Source organism: Anabrus simplex, chromosome 1 (assembly GCF_040414725.1).
Source record: "Anabrus simplex isolate iqAnaSimp1 chromosome 1, ASM4041472v1, whole genome shotgun sequence".
Classification (NCBI taxonomy): domain Eukaryota; kingdom Metazoa; phylum Arthropoda; class Insecta; order Orthoptera; family Tettigoniidae; genus Anabrus; species Anabrus simplex.
In genome coordinates this window covers 455250712-455264078 of record NC_090265.1, presented here as the reverse complement: position 1 = coordinate 455264078, position 13367 = coordinate 455250712, and the positions used below count along the sequence as shown (strand labels likewise).

The following is a 13367-nucleotide window of genomic DNA, read 5'->3' as shown; positions in this document are numbered from 1 at the left end:
AGTAACATTTCATACTTAAAATTCTTAGGGCACAAAGGTCCTGGGTTCAGCACAAGGTAAAATAAAGCATAACCTTCACTGGTCTCAGTATGGCTGAGTTAGCATATCAGTTGCTGAGATGACTATAATGACATTCAGGACATAGTGTAACTGGTTAGAGTAGAATTTTCTGGATCATTAACAAAGGGAACCAGCCTTGTCGCATGCCTGCCTCTTACCCAGAAGGCCTGAGTTTCATTCCCAGCTAGTCCAAGGACTGAGAGCTGGAACAAGGTTCACTAAAGCTCATGAGATGGTTACGGAAGCCATCCAGTACCGCCGAGGTTGTCGTTACGTACGTGGCGCAGCAGTCGTCTTAGCAAGCAAAGTCCCTAATGGGCTGTATATGCCGGGGGATTTTGATAAAGGCAGTGGCAAAATACTTCAGATCTCACGGTGCCTAGCACTCATTTTCATAGTACTGTCTTACGTTTTTTGGGATATTATGTCACTTCATAACCAAACATATGTTTTTATGTAAGCAATTTTTTGCCATTCGTTTTACGTCTCACCGACACGGACAGGTATTATGGCGACGATGGGATTATAAAGGGCTAGGATTGGGAAGGAAGCGACCGTGGCCTTAATTAATGTACAGCCCCAGCATTTCCCTGGTGTAGGTACCTCCTTTATCATATAATTTGTTTAGCACTTAGTCAAGCATACAAAGTCTATCATATCAAAGCACGGATATTCTTGCATAGAACTTTATAACTATTTTACTTCAGTGATTAAGTATTGAATGAACCCCAAATGCCCATCCTTACTACCACCTCTCAAATTGAGTGATCCGTTCAGGTTACAGCGTTTGTTCATGCAAATGATTCATTTCAGTCCAGTCATAGCGAGAAATCGATGAAAGAATCTAGCCCATACCAGAAAACTATAAACACTCTATCTCGCCAGCAAAGGCGTAATTCCTTAAAGAATGCAAAATAGTGGAAGTTCGGGAATTCGTACGACCTTGAAAGATAACTCATTCTTGGCAAAGCAAACTGCCAAATGTAACAAGATTTAATGTGGTCCTAGATGGCCCCAACTAATAATAATAATAATAATAATAATAATAATAATAATAATAATAATAATAATAATAATAATAATAATAATAAGCTCAGTACTACTACTACTATTACTACTACTAAACTTTATTCATACTATGTTTATACAGGTTTGAAATACAATATATCTGAACATTCTCAATAAATAGGGGCTATTGCCCTAACAAGCAACTGGTACATATCTATTAAACAAATGTGGCCCATACGGGAACGATGACTTAGGTTGGCAAAGCAACATGATTGACAAACTTTATTGATACCTTATTATTATTATTATTATTATTATTATTATTATTATTATTATTATTATTATTATTATTATTATTATTATTATTATTATTATTCGTTGGGGCATCTAGGACCACGTTAAGTCTTGTTACATTTGGCAGGGACCGGGCGAGTTGGCCGTGCGCGTAGAGGCGCGCGGCTGTGAGCTTGCATCCGGGAGATAGTAGGTTCGAATCCCACTATCGGCAGCCCTGAAAATGGTTTTCCGTGGTTTCCCATTTTTACACCAGGCAAATGCTGGGGCTGTACCTTAATTAAGGCCACGGCCGCTTCCTTCCAACTCCTAGGCCTTTCCTATCCCATCGTCGCCATAAGACCTATCTGTGTCGGTGCGACGTAAAGCCCCTAGCAAATAAAAATAAAAAAACATTTGGCAGTTTGCTTCGCTTTCTTTTGAGCCCAGAATTCCTTCATTCTCTGTGAGTGGGCCAGCATACGTTCCTCTGTCCAGGTGGTACCATGCCTTCTTTTCGGTTGCTTCTCTCGGTTTAGCCCATTCGTCAGTATCTTTTTGCGGAAGAGATCTCTATTGAAGGCATCTTCGGGCTTTATGTGCGGCATTGGTGTCCATAAACCAGGGCATTGAGGTTTTGGGTTTGGAGTCAAAAAAGTTAAAGATCTGTTTAGTCAGCCTGTTTCCCTCCATTCGTTTGAGATGACCGTAATATCGTGCCCGTCTCTTACGGATTGTTTCTGTAATTTTCTCTATTTTACTGTTCACTTCGTTGTTGGATTTTTTTTATGGGTACCATTCTTGTGATTGGATCCCATGGCACTTCTGGTGATTTTTTGCTCTTTTGTCTCCAATTCTTCGAGGAGACCTTTATTGGCATTTAGGGATAGGGTTTCGGTTGCGTCCATAACTACTGGCTTCAGAACAGTTTCATAATGATGCAGTTTATTATTTTGGGACAGGCATTTTTTGTTGTAGATTGAGCGCGACGTTTGATAGGCTATTTCAAGTTTGTGTACTCTTTCCTTAAGTGATTCTTTGTGCAGTCCATTTTTTATTATGATCTTACCCAGATACTTAAATTTTTTACTCGGTTGATCTTCCCATATTTTTTCTGGAGTTTTGCTGGGGCGTCTTTGATGTTAGTCATTACTATTATTATTACAGTTACACATGGTTGTTTGCTTATGAATATTTATGGGCCTAAGTAAGTTATTTAAACTGATAAATGCATTGTAATTCCTCACCCGGTTTGTGTGTTAAATAGCCTCTTTCTTTACCACTTTTCCACCAACCACAGGTACTTTTCAAAATAAGTCATACAATTCAATAGCCCTCTCAGTGCTACAATACCGGCAATAACTTAACACTTCGTTTCCACGGAAATTATTTCGGCGGTGAGGTGGGGGGGGGGGGAGATATTAAAATTTGAGGACTTCTATAAAATAATGATGGGTGAATGTTGTGAAATGAGAAACACTAAACTAAAGGTTTCAAAATAACCCAATTATTTAATTAAAACACATTTGTATTCATGTTGATGATTACAATAGCAGACGTCTCCTGGAATTTTTGGCCACGTCATGGATTATATTTTCTATGCTCAAATGTTTTTCTTCATATATGTGTATATACAAAAGAGCTAACGCATTCAATCTTTCATGTGCAGTCATATTCTGCAAATAAGCTTTTAAATATTTATGGGATGAAAAATAGCGTCCTGGTGTGGCAGTGGTTACAAGTAAGACAGCAAACAGTTTCGGTAGGTACCGGTACTCTATGTATTGTTGGGAAAATATCACTGTCGCAAAATGTTAAGTGCAGAAATGAAGTCCATTGGTTCAGGATGATAGCCTTTAGAAGAAAAACTTACACGGAGTGGACCACATAAGTTGAGACTGTACAATATCTTATAAACTAAGCGTTGTATAAAGAAATCTCTGGAATAAAAGTTGCTTGATGTTAAGGGGAGAGAGAACATGCTTTTTGTCGTGTTTTATTTGGAGAAGGTTTGGAAAGTTATTTCAGGTTCATGTGCCTTTTTAAATGGGAACCAACATTTTTAAAAATCTTGATTATATTATTTTATTGATTTAATTTCAGGTTGGAAGCCAAGCTTCAAGAGCTCATTGATAGGAAAGACGAAATTCAAGCGAAATTGGAGCAGGAGCGGCGTGCTAATGCCAACTTGCGCAAGAACCTCGCTGACGGCGACAAATGGCGCCGTGAGGCTCGGTACTTGGAGACGGTACTGAGCAAGTATGAGCAACATAACTACGAACTGGAGGAGCGGGAGATGGAACTGCGTCACCGCCTGGAGCTGCTGCAAGGGTGTTGGCCAGCCGTCACACTCTGGAATGTTTGGAGGATATTGTGCTCATCATGTATCAAGGGACCTGCTTTGCCTGTCGAGTACAAGCAAAGCACGTCATCTAACCGTAGCGTTCCCAGACGGAGAGAGTACCTTAAATCGTCCAAACAACATTCCAGTCATCGAAGATCTCAGGAAGAAAAACCTCTACTCGAAAAAGGAAAACGTCCATTGAATGTCTCAGACACTAAGTCACAAGGAGTACAAACAGAAGAAGGTTTCACATTCATTGAGCTTCAAAAGTCCAAAGAAGTTGAAGATAAGCTTTTTAAAACAATAGATGAACTTCAAGAGGAACTAGCCTCTTTGAAAGAAAGATCAAAAGATTGGGTGACCAAAACTTACTCTGGGCATCCGGCAGTGCCAACCAAGTCGCGGGCTGCCATTGTATCTGTAGCAGACAGTCTGAGGGGAACTGTTGAATTGATCAATGCTGATGATATGGAATGTATGGCTCGGTTACAGCAGCTTGCTCAAGCTGAAATCGAGATGATGAACAGGATTGTGGAACTGGAGCAGAAGGAGACAGCTTACATGGAGACACTCCAACAAGCAGATGAGCTGTGGTCTGAACTAGAAAGTGGGTACCAGAAACAGCTGCAGGCTCTGAGAGCTAGCGAAGCTGAACTTCGAGCAAGACTAGAGGCAGCAGAAAGTCGGCACAGGGCTGCTCGTCAGAGCGACGAGACTCGGGTGGTGGAGTTGGAACAGGCGCTGGTCGAGTTGCAGGCGGCTCTGAGGAAAACGGAGGAAGACAAAGCAATCTTGGCAACCAAGGTAGCCACTTTGTCAGAAGCACTGGCTGTGGCGGAAGAAGCCTTGGAAAGACTACAACATGAGGTCGACTCTGTACTGAAACCTCGACTGTGTCAAGAACGGCGGCTTGTGGCAGATTTGCAGAGCGAGTTGGCACACAAGAGCGACGCCATGGAGGCTATGCGGGAAAGCTATGAGTCAGAGGTAAGGAACACTAATACTATTTTTTCTGTTGTTATTCGAGGTTAGATTTCGGTACAAGATTACAATTCTTTTTAATCACAAAATAAGGAGATTTTACTGTTTCCTGGTCCACAATATCGAAATATAGCTGAAGATTATGTTACACAGTATTAAGAATATAATTTCAGGATAATTACAATACGAGTATATATGCATCTCATCTTATTCGCTCTACTATATTTTAGAAATACATCATTTGAATTAGATAGAGTGTCTAGATCGTTATATTATTCAGGTATGGTCACTACAAGTCACTTAACAAAACATACATTGTTGAACCCAGATCACCCAGGATATTGCGATTTGTCGTGTTATAGAACTGACGAGTTTGTTCACTCGGGCTTACCTCTGTATCTTGAAAAATATCACATAGTTTATCACACGACCACATAGAAGGAGTAGTCGGTGATAGAAATGTTTCTTTGATTCGGGAAGATTCCTATCTAAATTTACTCAAGACGAACTGAATATTTTTCGATTCTTTTTTTTTTTTTTTTGAAGTAGAATGTATGATTTTACAAATTCTAAAAGAATCAGTCCAAATAGTCTAGTAGAGAACTCTCCTTTGAGTTTAATTTGTTCGTAAATTTACAGTTGTTAGAAATGCTTTCTAATATGTATACGCACTGTACATATAGGCCTACAGTATATCTATGTAGAAATATTTTCTTGGCCCCGGTAGACCAATCTAATTGAGAAGGACGAATTATTTTAAGTATTTTGATAAGGACAGAGCGTGAATCACTTAAGCGCCACATCGAAAACAAAAATTGGAAAACTGCTGCACAGAACGAGTTGGCCCCGCGGTTTGGGCCGTGTAGCTCTGAATATGTCTTTCGTGTTTATTCATGTTAATTTCAGGCAAATGTTGGGGATATACCTTAATTAATGCCACGGTCGCTTCCTTCCCGCTCTTAATCCTTCCTATCCTATCGTCGTCATACGCCCTACATGTGTCGATGCATCGGAAAGAAAAACCTTCTTTTCCAGCCCCAGCTCTTTTCTCTCCCATCATCACCAAAGAAACCTGTCTTAGTTGGTGCGACGTTAAACCATTAGCAAGAAGAAACTATTGTACTACAGTCGTAATATTGAATGATGAGTTCTGACAGATGGTGGGGTATGGTTGCCATGGAAACTAGGGCGAATCAACTGCTGTTACCATGGAGATAAGCCTGCTTGTCGGCCCGTATCGTTTGGATTTGCCAAACCTCCCACTTCTGAGTTACGTACAACAGAACACAGCGGTCTGAACGAACGAACAAGTGAGCCGAAAGCGAAGGGAAGAAAAAAGGAATATAGGAATGAGGCAACAGCATGCAATGGCACGTGGAATGCCCCCTCCCTCCAGCCCTATCTGTCAAACCGCTTCTGTTAATTTTACTGGTATAGATCATTTCTCTATGAAGAAACTTGGCAGAAGCGTCATAGCAGTACTTAATTTGTTATTGGGTCATGAGAAGAGGAAATACCTGATCATTAGTTTAGTATGTTTGAAATGACAACGAGTGCTTAGCTCATGGCGGTACTGTCTAGCCGAGGTGGTGAAAGTGTGCTTGTTCATGCCGAAGGGCGTAAGTACCGAGCTCGATAGCTGCGGTCGCTTAAGTGCGGCCAGTATCCAGTATTCGGGAGATAGTAGGTTCGGCCCCCACTGTCGGCAGCCCTGAAAATGGTTTTCCGTGGTTTCCCATTTTCACATCAGGCAAATGCTGGGGCTGTACCTTAATTAAGGCCACGGCCGCTTCCTTCCCACTCCTAGCCCTTTCCTGTCCCATCGTCGCCGTAAAACCTATCTGTGTCGGTGCGACGTAAAACAACTAGGAAAAAAAGGGCGTAAGTTCGATTCCTCGCGAGCAAATTGAACAATTTAAGAAGCGAGATTTTCACTTCTGTTTTTTTTTTGTACCTGCTTGGTTCTTCACTCTGTCGAAACTAATTTATGAAAAATGTCTGTCTGTCTGTCTGTCTGTCTGTCTGTCTGTCTGTCTGTCTGTCTGTCTGTCTGTCTGTCTGTCTGTCTGTCTGTTAGGTCATCAGCCCAGAGGCTGGTTGGATCCTCAAATAGCACCACCGAAGGTTATGCGGTTATAAGGAAACCGCAAAAACCAATGGTAGCACCAAAATGAGGCGTACTAGGCAAGACGAGGGGTGAGGTAGTTTGCCATTGCTTTCCTCACTGGGTCAGAAAGTGCTATTGCACTATTGCAGTACGAGTGATCCTATGAGCAGCACCTTTCATAACACTCAGCACCACCCATACCCCAGCAGCTTCCATATTGTCACAGCCATGGATGAGACTGGGACGTCGGTGAAAGCTACACTTTACTCTCGCCTGTGCCAAGGGACGGATACAAAAGTACTGTATCCATCAAGAAATGGCAGCAGGCAATTCTGGAAATATATGTGAAAAATAAAAAAAATTAAAATAATGTCTCGTTCTTGAAGAAGCATCATCAGGTTCTACGAAACCATACACTCTTACTATTATTATTTTTATATGTATTTTTTTACAAGTTGGTTTACGTCGCACCGACACAGATAGGTCTTATGGCGATGATGGGACAGGAAAGGGCTACGAGTGGGAGGGAAGTGACCGTGGCCTTCATTAAGGTACAACTCTAGCATTTGCCTGGTGTGAAAATGGGAAACTACGGAAAACCATCTTCGGGCTGCCGAAAGTGGGGTTTGAACCCGCTATATCCCTAATGTAAGATCACAGCTGCGCACCTCTAATCGCACGACCAACTCCCTCGGTATTATTATTACGGTCTAGAAAGACACGAATAACGGCCGAGAGGATCGTCGTGCTGACCACATGACACTTCGTGGTCTGCAGGTCTACGGGCTGAGCAGCGGTCGCTTGGTAGGCCATGGCCCTTCGGGGCTGTGGCGCCGTGAGAAGAAGAAGAATTATTACGGTATGATAAGTTATGCGCTGATTAATATTATTGAGAAGTGCTAAAAACATTTATGTTAAAACCTGTGTCAACTCTTCGAATAACATTGTAGAAATGTTATAACATATACTAATGAAGTAGTCCTCTTGTGGCTCTCCTCACTGATTGGACACTTCTCAATAATATCAGTCAGTTCATAAATTATATGTTATCTTTTCTCATGTATTTTCTAAATTTTTATTCATAAATTAATTTCGACAGCCTGAAGAACCTAGCAGTGAGTCGAAACTGAACAGAAATAGGCTCCACTAAAACTTCTGGAATGGTATATGGCCCTGAGATTCACTCAGCCTTCACCAGATTAATTCCTGGGAGGAAAGTTGACCAGGCATAGTGCTAACAACTCTAACTCACTTACTGTCGAGGTTACGTATAGCGGAAGCTCCACTCTTCCACGGGCGCATTGCCTATTCGGAGATGGTTTTGCCGTTTACCTGATGGCTCTAACAACCAATCCGGTATAAAAATATCAGAACATCAATCAATCAATCAATCAATCAACAGCCATCTATCGCCACAGTATTATCATTTTCGTATCATGAATTCGTACGTGCATTTATTTTATAAATATATCATGAAAGCTTCTTTGCTCGAATGCCATGCTTAAGTTATTTTCAATCATATTTACGTAACTGTATTATACTGATGAAGCCTGTGACCCAAAGAGTTTAAATAAAAATTAAATCAGTATATTTCCGTATGGGAAGTTTTATTCTCTGTATAGATTATGATTACCTGTATATTTGATTTGTTTTGTATTTATGCATTTTTATTGTCATTCTAGAGCCCGGATTTTTATTCAGTCGTTGGTTACAATGCAAACTTAATGGAACGAGTAAGGAGTATACTGTAATTTGCACAAAGGTTGTGCTGTGAGTTTTGCATGAACATTAGTGGTTCGGCCTACCAGAACCTCTAGAAATGTTACTCTCACCACAGTACGGAAGAATGGCCTAGACGACGCCTCCTGATGACCTAATTAGTTTGCATTCTAACATATTATTGAATACAAATCGGGAGTCTAGCACTACTTATTTAATTTTGTAGTTATTCGCTACTAGATTCAAAATAAATACAACTTGAACTCTTGATTGTAGCTAGATTAATTCTGAAACTCATGTTCTTTAACTGCAGATGTACTTTACATGGTTCGAAGATCTGTGTTATACTTCCTCGTTTTTTACAGATTGAGAAACTGAAGAACCAGTTTGCTATTGCCAAGAGACAATGCCTGTCTGCCCACAACGAGTGCTACCAACTTAAAGCCGAAGTGCAAGAGCTTAAGGTGAGTGAACGACATGACAGATTTGATGCAAAAAGGAAATAGAGTAGTTTTAAACCTCAAACAATAAGTTCTGATCTTTTATATCCATTAAAATAATAATTATATTATAATCGAAGAGATATATTTGACACTAAATTTATTACAGATACGAGTATGAACGGATAATATTTGTCTTTGCCTTAAGATAGAAACTTCGTATGACCGCAAATATCTGTCATACAAAATATGAATGTAAAACATTGTTTCCTCCCATAACTATAAAGTTCTGCGAATAAAAAAATGGCGATTACTCTTTAATTTGACACAGCATAAATGTAAGCAATAAGAGAAAATTGTGCATACAACAGCCAGTAGCATCTACTGAAATATCTAGCTTAATAATGGGCGACTGTCCAATCTCACCAATGTTAAAATTGTCCTGTTCATCTCCGAAACATACCTAACAGGAACTGTCAAATATTTTACCTGTGTTTGGCATTTATAATGCCTGCACTGAACCAAATTAAGTATCATTATAATTTCCTTGTGACCGAGCTCGATAGCTGCAGTTGCTTAAGTGCAGCCAGTATCCAGTAATCGGGAGATAGTGGGTTCGAGCCCCACTGTCGGCAGCCCTGAAGATGGTTTTCCGTGGTTTCCCATTTTCACACCAGGCAAATGCCGGGGCTGTATCTTAATTAAGGCCACGGCCGCTTCCTTGCACTTCCTAGGCCTTTCCTCTCCCATCGTCGCCATAAGACATATCTGTGTCGGTGCGACGTAAAACAAAATAGCAAAAAAAAAAATTCCTTGTGATACTGTAGAGCAGGGCCTCTCAAACGCCCAAAATCTCACGCGTGCAGAGCGAGGCGCAAGGGCTCCGTGCACTGTGCATCGGTGCCGCTCGGTATGGCTCGGATCAACGCTTCGTCTCTGGGCTACTCGGCTAAGCTCGGCTCTACTCGGCTATACTCGGCTCAACTCAGCCCGGATTTGGAGCGCTGCGGCGCAAGTGGGGCAGAGGGAGACAGGCGGAGCGAGCGAGAGAGGCGTGAGGAAAGAGAGAGTAAGCGCTATTGCTCCAAATCGAGGAGTGGGGGGTCTGCACTCTGGTCAACCAAGCCAAGTCGTATTTTGCACCGTGCACAGTGCATGCACTACGCGCATGCACCCTGAGAGGCCCTGCTGTAGAGGGTATCCTTTTACATTTTTCAGAGGAACAAATATTATATACGTGTGCCTATCCAAATAAGGGATGTTTAGCTGCGGCAGTAAATGTGTGCTCGGTTAACCCAAAAATATGTGGGTTCGATTCCCCGTCAGGAAGTCGAAACATTTAAGAAACGAGAATTCCCCTCCTAGATGTGCACATGGCCCTGAGGCTCATCCAGACTACACCAAGAAATAAGTAGCAGGTTAATTCCTCGGTTTAAAAGTGGTCGGGCGTAGAGCTAACCACTCTAACCTCTGAATGCCGAGGTTACGGATTGAGGAAGCCTTTATATTCCACTCCTCCAAGGGCCTAAATGGTCTTTAAGAAGATTTTTTGCTTTACTTTTTTGCCTATTTCTGGTATTGAGAATGTCCTTATACTATTTTGTTTTTTACCTGTCAAAAGGAACTGGTAAAAGTTCCAGTACCGAGCTCGATAGCTGCAGTCGCTTAATTGCGGCCAGTATCCAGTATGCGGGATATAGTGGATTCGAACCCCACTGTCGACAGCCCTGAAGATGGTTTTCCGTGGTTTCCCATTTTCACACCAGGCAAATTCTGGGGCTGTACCTTAATTAAGGCCACAGCTGCTTCCTTCCCAGTCCTAGCCCTTTCCTCTCCCATCGTTGCCATAAGATCTATTTGTGTCGGTGCGACGTAAAGCAACCTGTAAAAAAGAAAGTTTTAGTACTATCTGCTACCATATGTATTTTATAAAAAACAGGTTCATACTTAGTTGAAAATATCAAATGATAGGAACTGTACCGGTAATCAAAGTTTGTTTTTGATAGTGGTTTAACGTCATACTAACATATCGAAGGTTTTCGGTGTCGCACGGATGGGAAAGACTTAAGGGTGGTAAGAAGCTGCCCGTGGCCTTAATAAAGGCATTTTCCTAGTGAGAAAAATGGGAAAGTACGGAAAACAATCCTCAAGACTGCCCACGGTAGGATTCGAATCATCTATCTCCCGAACGCAAGCTCAAATCTACGTGACGCGAACAGCGTAGCCATCTCACTCGAGTGTGATCACAGTATTTTATTGTGGATACTCATACAAGGAAGCACTAAATTACTATAAGCGGTCATGTTTATTATCACAATGTTAGTAATGTAAGGAATGAAGCTCCTTTTACTATTTGACGGAAATCCTTTGTCGATGTGTGTCTGTTAGGTCATCAGCCCAGAGGCTGGTTGGATCCTCAAATAGCACCACCAAAAGTCATGCGGTTATAAGGAAACCGCAAAAACCAATGGCAGCACCAAAATGAGGCGTACTAGGCAAGACGAGGAGTGAGGTAGTTTGCCATTGCTTTCCTCACTGGGTCAGAAAGTGCTATTGCAGCACGACTGACCCTATGAACAACACCTTTCATAACACTCAGATGCACTAGACGTGCACTGAATGTCATTACTCAGCACCACCCATACCCCAGCAGCTTCCATATTGTCACAGCCATGGATGAGACTGGGACTTCGGTGGAAGCTACACTTTACTCTGGCCTGTGCTAAGAGATGGATACAAAAGTACTGTATCCATCAAGAAATGGCAGCAGGCAACCTTTGTCGATATGATGTGGAAATATATACAGGATGGTCGGAATCAAAGTCAACCGGGCATGTAAGCTTTAGAGGGTTGGCCGTGCTGACAAACAATTTGAAATAAATAATTCTCATTTTATCAGCTGATGAATTTAGCCAGTCAGATAACTTCACGGGTTATTGAGGATGTCTTTATACTAGAGGGTTGGCTCATCCTTCCGTCGCCAAAATCCTTTGTTGTGTTAGTGCGATGTTAAAAGACTAGGAAACAAATAGTTGCTAAACTTCAGATATATCGTGGGAAACGTTGTTCAACGTGAGTATGGATTTGATCTATTTGTATACAAGCAGCTGATATAGGCCTACAAGAGCTTGCTATAAGACTTCATGTTTGTGAGTCCAGCTCCATAGCATGCTTGATTAGGCATTAACCTTCTATTTTCGAGAGCGAGATCGTAACCCAGCACGTTTGGATAGTATTTAATAACATTAAATGCGAGAAACTTCACTTAGTAGATTTACTGACGCGCTGAGGCAGCCCTCTTTATGAATAATTCCAGGATTCCATAAACACGATTGTGCAATCACATTTCCATCTTCCTCAGCTTGATACATGTATAATGTATAGACCTAAAATGCGATCGTTTTTATCTGATACCGCCGCCAAGAAGAACCCTTTGCTTGTAAAAGTGATAAATGTTAAACTCCAAGTTTTAATATGCCTCCAACTAAGTAATTAGTTCCATTTATTATTATTATTATTATTATTATTATTATTATTATTATTATTATTATTATTATTTATTATTATTTCAAGGACGTAACTTGTTAATAAATACATATCAGCGAAAATTTCGAAACTCAGAAAGCTTGATTCCTCCATGTTGCAGATAACTATCCAGGATCTGAGAACGTGCATGGAGAAGCAGAAGAACGATGATGAAAAGACGCTGATCCACCTGACAAATCTGCTGGCGGAGAAGGATCGGGAGTTAGAAGAGGTGAGCATGGCGAATAGAGACGCTATGGCCAGGAGCGCACAGGAGGAGTTGGAGGAGGCGCTGGGAGTCGTGGGCTCCAGCTCACACGAGGTAGAGGCCATCACTTCCGTCCAAACACCAGTGAACGACAATATTTTAACCCCAGAGGAGGAGCCGGCCTCCAAGGTACTAATGCAGTCCAACAATTTGTTGTGCCACTTCGGATGTGCTTACCCACTGTCTACTTCTCAGCCGTCATCTCTGTTTCCCAGTTGCGACTCTTTTTTCTGTAGTCTATTCTGCCTTCCTGCCTTTTTACCGTGGCTTGCTATTTTCTTCTCTCTGTCTCTTTCGTTATCATCCCGTCTTTCCTTTTTACTCTATTTCTCCGCCTTGCTTTACGTTATGGATCTTGAATGAGGTGTAAAACTATAAGCTGGCTTTTTTATTGCTTCTTCAGCTGTTGTCCTTTGGCTTCATTTCTTCTCACTTTTGCTTTCTTCTCTATCATACCATTCATCCTTGAATCACTATTTAGATTTACTTTTCCTCTTCCCTCTCTTCAGCTGCCATTTTTCTTCTTTCCACTTCAACCAATTTATTCACGCCAAGCTACTCAACCTCATTGTGAGCTCGTTTTTTCCCGCTTTTGCTTTCTATCTTCAAAAGATGTATTATTGTCTATTTTGTTCTTAACTT

At 41.4% G+C, this 13367-nt stretch overlaps 1 protein-coding gene across 4 annotated transcripts in view; it reads left to right on the top strand.

Annotated features, from left to right (window-relative positions):
* LOC136856944 (rootletin) overlaps positions 1-13367 on the top strand; it is a 523875-nt gene that overhangs the window by 500877 nt on the left and 9631 nt on the right. For 3 of the 4 annotated variants that reach the window (XM_067135228.2, XM_067135226.2, XM_067135227.2), the window contains exons 12-14: positions 3445-4672; positions 8858-8956; positions 12579-12854. In XM_067135228.2, the coding sequence (XP_066991329.2) occupies positions 3445-4672; positions 8858-8956; positions 12579-12854 (1603 nt within the window). The remainder of the gene's footprint in view (positions 1-3444; positions 4673-8857; positions 8957-12578; positions 12855-13367) is intronic. The other variant, XM_067135229.2, reaches the window with a different exon arrangement.